At 47.3% G+C, this 16,540-nt stretch overlaps 1 protein-coding gene across 6 annotated transcripts in view; it reads right to left on the bottom strand.

Annotated features, from left to right (window-relative positions):
- Positions 1 to 2,804: 2,804 nt before the first annotated feature.
- LOC147443858 (SEC-C motif protein) overlaps positions 2,805 to 16,540 on the bottom strand; it is a 137,479-nt gene continuing 123,743 nt past the window's right edge. For 4 of the 6 annotated variants that reach the window (XM_086526671.1, XM_086526673.1, XM_086526672.1 and 1 more), the window contains one exon: positions 2,805 to 3,237. Coding sequence is in view for 1 of the 6 variants with exons in the window: in XM_086526673.1 (XP_086382799.1) it covers positions 3,216 to 3,237 (22 nt within the window). In the remaining 5 variants the exon portion in view is untranslated. The remainder of the gene's footprint in view (positions 3,238 to 16,540) is intronic. The other 2 variants (XR_015189988.1, XR_015189989.1) reach the window with 1 other exon arrangement.

Raw genomic sequence — 16,540 nt, 5'->3', positions numbered from 1 at the left:
GATCTATGCAACAAGGTTGCCCTTGGGTTCTTACTTATTGTGACTGCTGGCTGAGACAATATAGGCCTTTTGACGTGCTCAGATTAAATGGGTTGCAAATGCTTGTGCGAGAGAGAGGGATGACATTTTGGATTGAGAGCCTGTTGATAATACTATGTTGTTCAATGCTCATTGCATATACCCAACTTAAAAAATCTTGACACATTGCATTAGGTCAAATTTTCTTGGGTAGTGGACCTCCAGGGGAGTACACCAAAGCTTTCATGCTTCATGCCGAGGAGTGCGGTGTAGGATCTAATAAGGGGACAGGGTCCAAAACAAGGCCAACAATGAGTGAGATTTAATTTAACATGCAAATCTCAGGGATTCAAGATGGGGACACCCTTTGCTACTACACGAGCTTTAGACATCATTTCCATGCAAACTCATTAATTGTAGTGAGAGATTTGAGTCATTTCAATTTGAAGTTCTTTAACTGTACTTAAGTTGGCTCCTTTACCCTAATGGTTGCCTCAATGGCAACATTCAGTAGTCTTGTAGCCCATTCATTTCCAACTCTGCCTTAGAGTGTAGGCTTGGGAGTTGGCCTTTACCTCAACTGCACTAGTATGCTACTTCAACATTGGTCGGCATATTTTCCTTCATCAAATGGACCAAGAGCATACACCTGTTTCTAGATGCAGGTTCTAACAATTTCGTGTGGCTCATCTTACTTGCTGCTGATCCTACTTATTAGATGACAAAGTTCAGCTATAGACTTGGCACATAGAACATGATACCTACTTTAGTTCATTTTTCTAATTTTCATCCACGGATGCTTAGTAAGGCTCGTTGTATGCATGTCGTGTTGGGGTTGGAGCTAGGGAGGATGCCGCCTGAGGGCCATGGCAAGGAGCTGTGTGGTGCTACAAAGGACGAGAGATGGAGAGAGAGAGAGATTCGACACAAGCCAAAGCAAAATAACACGCTATGCATTGATTGTATTATTACATTGCATATATTAAGCCTAAAAAGGCTCTACCTTAACTGATGGTCTGTAGCTGCATGCCTTGAGACTTGTTCTCACGGGCTGACCGAAAAAAGGCTTGGACCCAACAATCCCCCTCTCAAGCCCGAACTGGACAGACCCTCTCATGATACCTCGAGTTTTTGATGTACTCGTCAACCGTGAGTTTTAGGTTTTCTCACAACCAAGGATTTTTGGTGTATCCATAACCTGGTGCTAAATCATAACCCCCCCTTGAACAGATAGGGTGTAAGTCAAAAAAGTCAGCTACCAAAAATGGAGTTTTTGGTTCATTGCCAAACCTTGGGTTTAAGGTGTACCCAGAAACCTCATGAGAAGTGCAACAAAATGGGATGAGAACAAATACTTTTGGGAGGTCTTACCACTTGGTTGTCGTGACAGTGTCTATAACCCGTACAACTTTTGATATGATAATAACTGACAAGCATGAAATAACTGACAACAGATAATGTAAAAGGCGACTTGAACTAGAAAGGATATGATTATGTTGACAAACAAAACATGAGAAATCTAGAACACTCATCATGTAAATATTCTCTAATGGATGATGTAAAGTGGTCATCGCTGGCAATCTTGTCGATGTTTGATGCCATGTATGAATCTTCAACTCCGAATTATTCGTCATGGTAGAAAACCCGCTTTCATTGTCCTTGTCAATATGAGCTTAATCACCACCGTCATCAAGACCTTGGTTGAGTCACACACCGACTTGAGAAGAGTGGGATGGTCCTCTTGGTTGAATAATTCAAGTTGACCCCTATTCAACTTGATTAAAATTTTGCACACTTCGCAATCAATAGAGCACATATGCAAGCTTTTCCTGGGCGAGAATACAACATTGTTATGTCCGCGAGACATTATGCACAAAAAAAGCAAGCAAAACTTACCCAAAACAAGGAGTAAAGAGTAAAGGAAGGGGGGAGAGGGGGGGGGGGGGGGGGGGGGGGGGGGGGGGGGGGCAACAAATATGTAACACTAAACGCGTTTCATTAAATTAAGCTCATGCACGAAAAAAGCGAGCAAAAACAAGGAGTAAAGAGTAGAGGAAAAGAGGCTGGGGGGCAACAAAGATGTAACACAAAGTGTTTTGCTAGATTATGGGCCGTATCACATGATAGTCTTTGTATATTCCCTCTTAGCTTTGTACAGCTCCATTGGGTCAGGACAAGCCTTGGAGGCATCCACATGAGCTCTTTGCTCACAATGATACATCCCTCTTACAATATTTCATGTAAAGACCCGTAGTTTATATTTGGCATTTTACAGAAATAGAATATTATGCACCAATGTTCCTCCTAGAACACACAATCATTCGTATACTTTTTATGTTACCACTAGCAGTGGACATCAACTGTCGCACATAACCCAAAATATGGCTCATGAACTGTACTTAGCACTTTCTACTCTAAAAATGACACCATAATTGACCAAAAAGTAAGCCAACTGGATGGAGTCATAAAAACCCTGATAATTCCAACAATCAATAAATACAAATTGTCAATCTAGTCAAGAAAACCACCCCATAGAACAGAACAAAAAATTCGCTCCAAATCAGCCAAGCACAACAAAGCATATCGCTCAGATGCATATAAAGTATGATACAGCAAAGCCAAGATGATGTTCACAATTCAAAACAACAATTTTGGTGTTTAGGTACCCAAGCACTGTCTACATTGGTCACTGAGTTCATTTGTAGTTCGCATTCTTGCTTGCGAAGATAGTTTAAGACTTCTCTCAACACAATAACTAATTTAACAGCAAACTATTTGCAACCATCTTGCTCAAATATATCAGCTAATTAGTCATCAAGCCTGCTCATACATGAAAGAAAGGAAAAATTTCATTCAAATCTAGTAGTGAGAATGTCTTGTGTGAGAGAGCTATATGCTTTGAATCACAATATCAAACACTCAGTTGATTTCTTCCATGTTTCCTTCTCTCTTGCTTTAATACATGAGGTTGTTTGTCGTCTACATAACCCTGAGGCATTTTGCAACCCGTAAGGATCATTTTCTTCCTTGAATGACGATCCATCAGGTCAACAGACTAAAAGAATGCTGTACAAGAGCCCAAGAACATAAACTCAATGATTATGTCACATCAAGATAAGACATACCTCAAGCAAAGCTCTTGGACCGTGGTGTTGAGCCACATTTACTTGAGCTATGCAAGACGGACTCTGTGATTATCAACCTTGTAGTGCAATGCTCCTGTGCCAGGAGAAAAAAAAAACAATTTTGTTCACAAGTTCAGAATATTCCAAAAGCACTGCATATATGAGCTAATCAATCGACCAATCCAGTGTAAATTGACAAAAGCATACACACAGCCGAACACAGCTATGAAAGACCAAGAAAACACGCGCAGACACACACAAGAACTTACTCATGCGCATCCACAACCCTCAAGACTCTTCAGATTTTCCCCACCTTGGACTTCCATGTTGCCCATAAATTTTCCGTTGGGCTTCCAGCTTTTATCCTTGCTAAACACACCCAAGTTTTGTGGAAGTGTGAACGTCCATGCACTTAGTGCACACTGCATGTGTTAAGACTGAGCTCGTCCATACTTGGCTTTTAGTAAAATACTCACCAAGATTACCATAGACCAATGTCGGGGGGAGAGGGAGAGAGAGAGAGAGAGAGAGAGAAATGAAATGAAATGTTATATTAACGTCTTCAAAAGGCCATAGTGACCTATGAGACCAGTAAGTTACAAGGTGGTGGATCTGATACAAAGTCAGAGTAACAAAATAACCTAACAACAGTACAAAACAAAAATATATACTATGGGATCCTAGATTGGTCGATGTGAGCTAAGCAAAAAACTAAGCAAAAATGGGCGGCTTGTTGGGATAGCTGAATCACAAAAGATCTAGCATCGGTCGTTGGCGGATCTCATCAATTTCCTCCATGGTTAGTAGTCTGACCGGGTGTCGTGCATGCCTGGCTAGCGTGCTCCGAATCTTTTGACGTAGCCTCCGTCGATGTTGTGTAGTCCTTCGCAGTCGTGGGCGTCTGGATTTCCCCAGTTCAATCGCTCGGTCGATCAGTGTGCCTCTGGTGTGAGACGAGGGGGAGCTCTGCTGTGGGTGGCTCTTGCGGCTGTCCCGTGTCTGCTATGAAGAAGTCTGTGATCCGTCTTTGAGACTGGTTAGCCTTGCCATTCATCAGGCTCTCTCTGTGTCTGCGCAGCTCGAGCAAGAACAAACCCAGGCATCTTTGATCTTCGTATCCCATTACTCTTGAGAGTGGTCCAAAACCCTCTGTGAACAAGCAATGGAAGCGGCCTCGTATCTCGTAGTAGACGGGGCAGCGGCATGTATAATGCAGCTCTGTCTCAGGTTCCATGTCACACAAGAGGCATGTCCTGGCCTCTGCAGGTACTCCGCTGTATCTCCCAGTTTCAATCCGCAGCTGGAGAGACGATGTGCGTAACTGGCCAATAGCACATCGTATCCCATGAGACAAGTGGGTATCCATGTATCTGGGTCTCGTCACAAAACCATCTTCCGTAAGCTGGAGAAGGTGGTCTCTGTAGAAAGCCATCTTCGTGCCCAATTCTTGTGCTGGTTGTATCCATGTCCTCTTGGTGTCTAGCTGGGTCAGGTCTTGGCGGATGAGCTTGGTGATCTCCGACTGTGTAAGAATGAGAGATGGTGCATCAATGAGTACTGGAATGGTGGCAGCTTGTCTATGCTCCTGAAACCATGATGTCATCTCCACATACCAGCATGTTGTATCTCCTTGTATGGCTAACTGTCGAGAGGACTCAAGTGCTATGCGGGCATATCTGTCTCTGGGAAGTTCCCATGTGCGGTTTATGAAGGAGACTGATATGGTGAGCGCCTCCACCACTAGTGGGGGGGCCGCTAGCTCTGCTCAGATAATGGCCCGTGGTACTGATGCCTTGGCTCTAATGAGCCGCGAGATCATAGAGACGAGAGGTTTCTCCATGTTCCCCCATCCGTCTGTGCGACCCGGCCTCCCGTGGTGATCCAATGAAGGTCCCCATATCTCAGCCCCATAGAGCAATGCTGAAGCCATCAAGGTGTCAAAGAGCAAGAGCTTCGTCCGGGGCTCCTGAAACTGAACCTGCGAACACATTTCTCCAATCTACCCAATGCTGCGTGGGCTCTAGTCAGTCTGGTCTCTGCTGCTCTTCTGAGTGAGAATGTAGGTCTGCTAAAAACCACTCCAAGGTAAGTGTAAGTGTCTGTGTACTCCACAGTCTCCTGGCCGTATGTGAATGTAGGTGCTGATCTCCTGATCCACTGTGGGGTGGTATTAAACACCATAACCTTGGTTTTACCAAGGTTGACAAACAAACCACTTTCGTGGGCAAACGTATGCAAAGCATCCAATTGACGTTGCATTCCCTCTGGGGATTCGGAGATCAACACAATATCATCAGCATATAACAAAAGTGGAATCCATGTCCCTGCCAGCTGTGCACCTTTATCCCCATCGTTGTCAATGTAGTCAGAAACCTCATCCACATACATACCGAAAAGAGTAGGAGAGAGTGGGCAGCCCTGCTTCACCCCAATAGTGGAGTGAACCGGTTAGAGAGTCCTTTCGGGGTGCGTACATGCCCTACTACTGATATGTACAATGCCATGATCCCCCAAATGAGCTCTATGGGTACTCCCATTTCCTGTAATCTGCGCATCAATCTAGCTCTGGGTACTGTGTCAAAAGCTTTGCGGAAGTCCACAAAGCTACAATAGATCCGTCTCCCATGAGATCTGCCTTCCTCAATGATGGCCCCGAGTGTCAAGATATGGTCAAGAGTAGAGAAGCCTCTCCTGAATCCTGCCTGCCCAGTTGCACGCATTCCTTCCCTCTCTGCCCATCTACTCAATTGTTGCTCAAGAATGGCTGCATACAACCGTGCCAATGTGTGCCCAATCATAATAGTGCGATAATTCCCAGGCTCCATGGGGTCTCCTGACTTGAAGATAGATACGATCGTAGATAGGCTCCAAGTGTCCGGTAGGCCCTCACACATGGCACGGTTAAACATCACAGCTAGAAGCTTTGCTAGTAGGTCTTTGGCATGCATGAAGTGCTCAGCGACTAAGCCATCATGATCATATGCTTTCCCAGTCCTCATCCTGTCAATAGCTTTCTTCACCATCTCAACAATGAAAAAAGCACATGCGTGTGGGCATGGGTCGGGGGGGTTGGGGAGGGGCGGCTGTCCAGGTACTGTGTACAAAGATGATGCGTACTGACCCCAGGTCTCTGTGGAGGAAATAGCAGGGGGCGGGGGACTGCTCATGAAAGAGCCGCCACGCCTCACGTGAGTCCAGACTCAAGAATAGCTGATATAGATCCTGTTCGAGTCTAGCCAAAAAAGCCCTTGACTGTCTGTGCGTGACGTCCCCCAAAAGCACCTCCCTCTGAAGTCTGGCTCTAGTCTGGCGGCATTCCTCATCGTACCAGCTGTTCTGAGGCATGCTCCCTGATCGGCAGCTCTGCTCAGGCTGGGTGTGTGGGTATGCTTCTACTGTTGCCTCATGTAATGTCTCTGTTAGTATAGTAGTTAGCTCCTCTAGAGGTCGCCCAGGGTCCTCAGTTCATAGGCGTTTGTAGATCCCGTCCATGTATACAGAATCCGTCTCTCGTGTGAATGTGTAGCGAGTTGGGGCTGCTACCCGTGGCCTGTGTGCTACACTGAACTGGAAAGAGATGGTCATCGGCACCAGAGCATGATCTACTGCTACCCCGACCGATCTGGGCCCAACTGTGAGATCCTGGATACTAGAGATGAGATTCGGTTGTGCCATGACATAGTCCACTGTGCTGGCTCCATGCCTGTGTGGGAAGCATGTAAAACCTCCCGCAGCAGGAAATCTTTGTAGGCCGTTCAAGATGGCCAATCCATGTGTGGTGCCCATGTCTATCAGGTGTCGCCCATACTCAGTATATTCCATATCGTGTGATAGTCTGGACAGGCCCGTCTCCACGACATCTAGCTCTCTTAGTATCTCCTCTGAGTATCATAAAACACTGCCTGGTGATGGGCAGTCCTAGCATTGAAGTCCCCTAGGATGATACTGTCACCATCCCTAGAGAACTCCCATATGTCATCATCCAGAATAGAGAAAGGGACTGTCCTCTAGGTGATGCATAAACTGATGTACTCGGGGAAAAGTAGCAAATAGCTAGGTAGAGATATCTGCCTGTCTCTGCTTTCAATCTCACCCACATGTACCTAGCCTGCTCATCCCTGCGGGCTATATGTATCAGTGGCTGCAGATCCTCTCTAAATAACACTGCCACTCCCCCTGAGCCCAGCCCTTTGTGTTTTGAGCGTGTCTCTTGTCTGTAAGCTGTCTCCCACCTGTATCCACTGATGTGAGGCATGGATTGCTCAGGGGCCTAGTGTGTCTCAGAGTAAAAGATGATGTCTCTTCTAGTAAAGCTATCCTCAAAAGCACCTACATCGAGACGCATAGATCCATTACAGTTCCAGGCAGCCACTTTGAGTGTGGTCCCATAAGTCTCGCACCCTCATGTGGAGCGTCGCTCTAGTATTACCACTTTTCCATCTCGGTAAAAAGCAATCTTGCCTTTTCCCCTTGCCGCTCTAATCTCCGGCATTACTTCCTGCATATGAGCGATCTGCGAGAGGGTGAGATCATCCCTGAGAAAGATGCCAGTCTCTTTAAGAGTTGGTCTTTTCTTCAAGAAGGACTTCTTCGCTTCCATGGAGGAAAACAGAGGATGAGTGCTCTTTCTTTTGAGGTTTCTCCATTGCTTCCACTTTTCTTTATGTTGCCCACTCTCCATGCCCTTGTGTGCGTCAGCTCATGAACCCCCATCAAGGCTGTGAGTTCTTTTACTTCTTCCTCCACATTGCCTTTGTCTTTAAGACCGCAAATTCTCACATGTAAAGCGCGCACCTGTCTCCTTTGCTCCTCCTCTAGTGTCTGATTAATGATAGTGGGTGTGGACGTGTGCGTTATCTCCTTGCCTTTTCCTTTCTTGGCCACCTTGATCCATTTCTCGGCTTCATCCGCCTTCTGTTGAGTTTTGGTAAGAACATCCACCCAAGAAGTCGTCATTTCTTTGTGTTGCTCTTCTCCCTCTTTGATGGCCCGTACTTGCTCCTTGATTGTGTTGATTTCTTCGATTACTGAGGGTTGCAGTTCACCCTCTTCCAGTGTGTTTCTTGATCGTGCTTTGGCGAGATCTTTCTTGAGCGACGCAATCTCTTCCTCTTGAGTCGTCACTCGGTCTTCCAGCGTACTTATCTTGCTCTCTTGGATCAACACGCATCCTTCGAGCATGTTTATTGTGCCCAAGAGATTGCGGTTCATCTTGGTAATGATCTCCGTCATTTCCTCTTTGCATTTTTGAATGGCATCCTCTATGGGGTCGGCTTTATCGCTTAGCTTCCTCATGCTGGTCGCTAAACGTACGTGTGCACCCACACCAGCAGCGGACGCGATAGCTGGGCGAGCGGGGGAGTGTAGGGCGGTATGGCAAGGGAGGGGAAGCGATAGTGTGCAGAGGAGAGATAGAGAGAGAGGGGGGGGGGGGGGGGGGGGAGGGGGGGTATCAAAAAGAAACAAAATGAAATATTAACGTCTTCGGAAGGCCAAATTGACCTATGAGACTAAGCTTATACAATATAGTGAATCTGATACCGTGTCTAGGATAAAAAATAAAAAATAAAAATAAAAATAAAAATAAAAATAACTTTCTACGCGTAGAAGAAGGGGGGGGGGGGGGGGGGGGGGGGGGGGGACATCCTACGCGTAAAACGAAAAGGGGGGGGGGGGGGGGGGGGGAACCTTACGCGGGGCTGCAGGCAGAGCGAGGGGGGGTGGGGTTGCAGATGCAGCGCGAGGGGAGGCGGCAGCGCAGGGGGTAGAGAGAGCAGGAGCTGGGGGGCAGGGCAGCGAGCAGGGGCGGGTGGAGCCGTGCAGCGCGCAGGAGCAGCGAGTACCGCAGGGCAAGGGGGGGCAAGGCAGCGAGCACAGCAAGGCACGGGAGGGCAGGGCGCGGCAGAGGGGGGGGGGAGGCAAGCAGGGCGCGGCAGAGAGCAGGGAGCAGGGTGCGGCAGAGAGAGAGAGAGAGAGGCATTAATGCAAATATTGCATCAGGGAGACAAGATTTAGAAACAGACACCCTCTTTTATTTTGATAATGCTAGAAACCATAGTGTACAACATGAGCTAGGTAAAGCTCTCCACAAAATGCTAGAAAAGAGCAATTTCTTAGCCATAAGGAAAGGATTTCCCTGTTACCTGTCACCATCACTAAGCAACAAACAAAGTTAGTATGCGATTGTGGAAGACAGGTATCAATTACTTGTTATTGTTGTCACCTTATAACAACAGAAGGCATAATCCTACAGCACCTGTGGTGGTATCCCCCGTGGATGAGGGGGGTCGGAATTGAAAAGTTTAAGTAGGAAGTCTATCAGCCTGTGAGATCTCTCTCCCCTAGTGACAATCTTTGGCAAGGTCTTGGAAAATGATTTCTCTTGGCACCATGGACCCCATTCTTGAGGCTACCTCTTGGAAAACAGTAAGAGATGGTTGAGAGTGATTTTTGAACACTAAGGTAGTGGGGGGAGGGAGATACTCATGACAGGGGCGGGGTTGTGGTGCATGTCCTTTTTCTTCCTCATCTGTCATCAAAAAATCTGCCGCCTCATAGATATGACTGACCCTTCTCCTATACGTGTCTAACAGAGGGACTTTTACTTGAGGTATAAAGAGGTAAGTGTACAAGGGATAAGTCATTTTAGGGGTGTTTTAACTTTTCTGTGTGCGCAAAAGTTTTTAAGAGTTATGCATCTCTCTCGATTCGTCTAGTCGATCTCCTAGAGACAGGTAGTAGGGAGTTAGGGGCTGTTTTGTGGTTGTGCCCGGTCAAGAGTGAGGTAAATTTCTCTCGTCAGGATTTTCCAACCATGTGTAGTTCTGGGTTTTGGCTCAGGGATGTACCCTATATTGGGAGCAAGGGAATAACACCTTTGGACACAGTAGACAGAGGCCAGCAGGGGACAGTCATGCAGAGGCATTTTCCTAGCTCGGTGGTGCTTTCCAAATCTGCCCCAGCCTTTTTGCTGGGCAGCAAGGGCAATGTCAGTTGATCCTCTTGGGTGCAGTTCCCTCCTCATGGCAGCCTTACATAGGCTTTGTGATCATGCAATGGCAGAGTATCTCATTCGAGATCCAGAACCAGATTAAATCTCACCAAGAGGAGATGCACTTTCAGAGCATGTGTTAGAGGGGGTACCCATGTGGAGGCTGAGTCTGTGGTCTGGTGTGCAGGAGCAGATGGCAATAGCAACAGCAGTTGCGTGTATCTTAGGTCTTTCCATCGAGGGCATGTTAGATATATGCCGAACCAACCTTGGTGTCACATGCACATCTAACCCTATGTGGATGTGGAACGGCTGTAACTCCTACTTCTAAAGTTTAGGACAGCCTAGAGGTGTTCTCGCACCTTTTGTGAGCTTGTACATAGGACCTTTAGATTAGTTGTACACCCTTTGATTGCACAAGAGCACAACCAATGTCTCCTAGGTGTAGGCACTGGGGAGTGTTCACATAGTCTAACATCAGTATCCCAGCCTAGATATTTACCTGAAAATGGAACAGACTTTAGCACTTCAACACAACTAGAAATGAAATGAAATGAAATGTTCTTAATGTCTTCAAAAGGCCAAAATGACCTATGAGACTACAAAGTTACAACCCGATGTATCTGATACAATGCCCGAGTACCAAAATAAAAGGAACTGAAAACTAAAAAGCTGAATGCCAAGTCTAAAGCTAAATGCGAGCTAATCAGGTAGCTAAGACTGGGCTGCTATGTCTGATATAAATGATGATACAAGAGCTGATACAAAACAGTCCTCATGTGGATCACAAGAGGTCCATCATCGGTTGCTGGCGGATCTCATCAATCTCCTCCATGGTCAGTAATCTGACCGGGGGCCGTGATACAATGTCTGAGTACCAAAATAAAAGGAACTGAAAACTAAAAAGCTGAATGCCAAGTCTAAAGCTAAATGCGAGCTAATCAGGTAGCTAAGACTGGGCTGATACAAGAGCTGATACAAAACAGTCCTCATGTGGATCACAAGAGGTCCATCATCGGTTGCTGGCGGATCTCATCAATCTCCTCCATGGTCAGTAATATGAACGGGCGTCGTGCAAGCCGGGCCAAAGTGATCCGAATCCTCTGATGTAGCCTCCGTCGATGATGTGTAATCTCCTCAGTCGAGGACGTCTGGATCTCCCTAGCTCAGTCGCTCGATCGATCAACGTGCCTCTGGTGTGAGAAACATGTGAGCTCTGTTGTGGCTGCTCCTCCGCCTACCAGTGCCTGCTCTAAAGAAGTTTGTGATCCGTCACTGTGGATGGATGGCCTCTACCCTCATCAGACTCTCTCTGTGTCGGCGCAACTCGAGTAAAAACAGTCCCACACATCTCTGGTTCTCATACCTCATGACTCTAGATAGTGGTCCAAAGCCCTCGTATCTCATAATAGACCGTGCAGTGGCATATGTAGTGCAACTTTGTCTCAGGCTCCATATGGCATAGGGGACATGTCCTGGCCTCTGCTGGTACTCCTCTAGATCTGCCAGTCTCAATCTGAAGCTGGTGTGAAGATGTGTGTATCTGGCCAATAGCACATCGTATCCCACGAGATAGGTGAGTATCCATGTAACTGGGTCTCATCACAAAACCATCCTTAGTAAGCTGGAGAAGATGCTCTCTGTAGAAAGCCATCTTCATGCCCAGCTCCTGTGCCGGCTGTATCCAAGTCCTCTTGGTATCAAGCTGGATCAGATCCTGACAGACAAGCCTGGTGATCTCAGACTGTGTAAGGGTCAAAGACGGTGCATCCAACAAGTACTGAAAGGGGGGGAATCTATCCATGCTGAACCCATGTAACTGAAACCATGAAACGATGATGTCATCTCCCCATACCAGCATGCTGTATCTCCTTGCATAGCTAGCTGTCTAGAGGACTCCAGTGCTAAGCGGGCATATCTATCTGTGGGAAGGTCCCATAGACGATGTATGGAGGATTCTGATCTGGTAAGCGCTAGTGGGGGGCCAGCTAGCTCTTCTCGAATGATGTCATGTGGTATTGTGGCCTTGGCTCTAATGAGCCGTGATATCATAGAGACCAAAGGCCTCTCCATGCCTCTCGATCCATCAGTGCGATCCCTGCGGTCCGACCTCCCATGATGATCCAATGAAGGCCCCCATATCTGAACTCCATAGAGCAATGTTGAAGGCTGAAGCTACCAAAGTGTCAAAAAGCCAGAGCTTTGTCTAAGGCTCCTGGAATGAACAGATCCTCTCCAATCCCCCCAATGTTGCATAAGCTCTGGTCAATCTAGTCTCTGCTGCTCTCCTCAATGAAAATACTGGCCCACTAAAGACCACCCCAAGATAGGTATAAGCATCTGTATACTCCACTGTCTCCTCGCCATATGTAAATGTAGGTGCCGATCTCCTGATCCACTGTTGGGTGGTGTTGAACACCATAACCTTGGTTTTGCCAAGGTTAACAGACAAACCACTGTCATGTGCAAAGCTATGTAAAGCATCCAGATGACATTGCATCCCCTCTGGTGAGTCAGAGATCAACACAATATCATCAACATATAATGAGTGGAATCCATGTCCCTGCCAATTGTGCACCTCTATCACCATCTCTGTCAATATAGTCAGAAACCTCATCCACATACATACCAAATAAGGTAGGAGAGAGTGGGCAGCCCTGCTTCACCCCGATAGTAGAATGAACTAAAGCAGACAACCCATCTGGAGTGTGTACATGCCCCCCTACTGATCTGTATAATGGCATGATCCCCCAAATAAGCTCTGTGGGTATTCCCATCTCCTGCAATTTGCACATCAGTCTAGCTCTGGGCACTGTGTCAAATGCTTTACGGAAGTCCACAAAGCTGCAATATATCCGTCTCCCATGTGCTCTGCCCTCCTCAATAATAGCCCTGAGTGTCAGAATGTGATCAAGAGTAGAGAAACCTCTCTTGAATCCTGCTTGTCCAGCTGCACATAACCCCTCCCTCTCTACCCATCTACTCAACTGCTGCTCAAGAATGGATGCATACAACCGTGCCACTGTGTCCAATCATGATAGTGCGATAATTCCCAAGCTCCATAGGATCTCCTATCTTGAAGATAGGTACAATAGTAGATAAACTCCAAGTATCAGGCAGGCCCTCACACATGGCACGATTGAACATCACTGCTAGAAGCTCTGCAAGCAAATCTCTAGCATGTATAAAATGCTCAGTAACTAAGCCATCATGATTATATGCTCTCCCAGTGCTCATCCTATCAATGGCCTTCTTCACCATCTCAGTGGTGAAAAAAAAGTACATGTGCATGGACACGGCTCGGGGGGGTCAAGAATACGCGTCTGCCCAGTAAACTCCAAGTATCAGGTAGGCCCTCACACATGGCACGATTTGAACATCACTGTTAGAAGCTCTGCAAGCAAATCTCTGGCATGTATAAAATGCTCAGCAACTAAGCCATCATGATTATATGCTCTCCCAGTGCTCATCCTATCAATGGCCTTCTTCACCATCTCAGTGGTGAAAAAAGTACATGTGCATGGACACGGCTTGGGGGGGTCAGGAATAGGCGTCTGCCCAGAGACTGTGCACAAAGATGATGGCTATTGGCCCCATGCCTCTGTAGAAGTAACGGCAATAGGAGGTGAATGCTCATGGAAGAGTCGCCATGCCTCAACTGAGTCCTGACTCAAGAAAAGCTGATAAGGGAGCTCCTTGTACACCCACTCTTATTAACATGACCCTCCAAGAAGAACAAAGGAGGATGCGTGCTCTACATGTGAGGGTAACTGGCCTCAAGGACATAAACAATGTGGAAAAAGAGGTCACGATCCTCACATCCATGATGGGGGTGGACAAGCCTTCATACACAAAGGCATGGAGAGTGGGCAAGAAGAGTGATGGCATGGGAGAATCTTCAAAAGAGAGAGCTCTCATACTACGCTTCCCCTCCTTGGAAGAGAAAGAAATTCCTGAAAAAGAGGCCTACTCTCAAGAAGACAGCTATTTTCCTCGGTGATGATCTGACTCTCTCACAGGTTGCGCATATGAGAGAGGTAATGCCAGAGATTATGGCGGCAAGGGAGAAGGGAAAGATCGCCTTTTACAAAGATGGTCGGGTGGTGATTGTAGAGCGGCACTCTACATGACGGTGTGAGACCTATGGGACCACACTAAAGATGGCTACTTGAATTGTAATGGATATATGAGGTTGGACGTTGGTGCCTTCGAGGATAGTTTCAGAGACACGGACATTGTTTTCTTCTTAGAGACCCCTGGACAGCTTATGCCACATGTGGTGGGATACAGATGGGAGACAGCCCACAGGACAATCGCGAGATCTGAGCATGGGAGTAGAGGTTGGACGTTGGGGCCTTTGAGGATAGTTTCAGAGACAAGGACATTGTTTTCTTCTTAGAGACTCATCAGGCCTCTCAACAGCTTATGCCACATGTGGTGGGCTACAGATGGGAGATAGCCCACAGGACAGTTGCGAGATCTGAACATGGGAGTAGAGGTTCAAGAGTAGCAGTGCTATTTAGGGAGGAGTTACAGCCACTACTACATATTGTATGGAGAGATGATCATGCTAGATACATGTGGGTGAGCTGAGAGCTGACACAGACCGATTTCTATACATTGCCATATGTTACTTCCCCCCCAGTACGTCAGTATATGCTGCATCCAGAGGACAATCGCCTTTCTCTATACTAGATTATGATATATGGGAGTTTTCTAGAGATGGTGGTATCATCCTCCTAGGAGACTTCAATGCCCTCACTAGCACAGTTAAGTCACTTAAGCATACGGTCAAGTCTATTCGTCAAATGGATCGTCAAATGGGTCACAGAACGGCCAGTTATCGCCAAAAGACTCCCATGTGCACACATTTTCCCGACTTCGTGCACCCGACCTGGCACCTCAAATTCCCTGTAAAAGAAGCACATTACCAAGCATTTTGCAACAGATGAGCCAATGCTAGCACCCAATCCCAACGTTTTTGCAGATCAGCCCCAGCGTTCTGCAAATTTGGCCTCTCGCATTTCGGCCAACCCTCGCGAGCACATTCATGCCGGCTCAGGTAGTCAGTCCAACGTTTTCAGTGTTCATCTCATCTCCTCGCCAGGATTGTGGTGGACCTGTTAACGCTAGCCTCTCGGTTGCAGCCCAGTACTTTAGCAACCCATTGAGCCTCTTCTCATGCATTCCCTCGCCGCATCGAGTGCTCCCATTGCTGTCCATCATAAGTTCTATCATCATCTGCGTTTTCAGCCCTGCTTTATGTAGCGCGGATAATGTGTCGTGCCCTCTACAGTGTGGGTGTTCCCCAGTGCAATGTGCGTGACAATCTCACTCAACAAACAGAAACTCTCTCAACAGAATGAAATACAAGAAACAATGGATAATAACAGAGACACAGCAGTAGACCAGAACAGGTGGACTCGACTAACTCAAAGGACCATGTACAGACTCTGGAGTGGCAGCACACTCAGCTCCAGCCCAAGACTCACAGGTACAAAATAGGGTGTCGAGGCTCAGATGTGCATGGATGGTGTAGCAGTGCTCTGTGTAAGACTCTCTAGACGACTACGTGCAAGATAAGATGGAACTGTCCCAAAACGACTACTGATATGTACCACCATAGGAGCCACCAACGGCCCATAAATGTCCAGCCAGCTAAGTCTATCTCCAAACTGAGTGGTGGTGGTGACCTGGCCACGACGTCCACTAGACCACCGTAGGTACCCTGCCACGTGTCACTCCCAGTCAAAGGGTCCGTCCAGTGTGAACCAGACCAACTGTAGCTAACTGTCCAACTGCCTGTCCTGTGAAGTGACACTGTAGCAGGCTACAGGTTGCCCGCCACAAGACTGGTCACCGTCTCGGTGAGCCAAAACTGAATGAAACTGCAAAAGTAACTATATGTACCATGAAAGATGAGGTAAGAGCACAATCCTGTCACCCAAGGGAAAGGGTCGTCCCCACTGCTGCTCCAGAAGCTTCCGGAGCGGGAGGAGCCATCATATCAATAGTGTAACCATGCGGTTGCTGTCTTGTGCTTTGCATACCTTGATTTCTTGTGGTTGTAGCAACCATCTGCTGCACAGCGGATGGGAGTACCTGCCCTGAAGTGAACTCCGGACGCCTAGTAACGCAACCATAGCGGTGTGCACCAGTAACACCGTCACAGCAAGGAACACTCTGGCTCTGCATGTGTGGCATCTGGATCTGAGACTCTTGCTGAGTGAAGTACTGGACCTGGGGCTGTGGGTAGTGTCCCATGAACTGCTGAGAGTGCTGAGAGGGACCTGCTGGGTAGTGTCCCATGAACTGCTGAGAGGGCTGAGAGGGACCTGCTGGGTAGTGTCCCATGAACTGCTGAGAGGGCTGAGAGGGACCTGCTGGCGCTGCAAAGGTGGCTGGA

The sequence above is a fragment of the Adiantum capillus-veneris genome, chromosome 13, assembly GCF_014529385.1.
Source record: "Adiantum capillus-veneris isolate H3 chromosome 13, ASM1452938v2, whole genome shotgun sequence".
In the NCBI taxonomy this organism is placed as follows: Eukaryota; Viridiplantae; Streptophyta; class Polypodiopsida; order Polypodiales; family Pteridaceae; genus Adiantum; species Adiantum capillus-veneris.
This window is presented reverse-complemented; position numbering and strand designations above follow the sequence as displayed.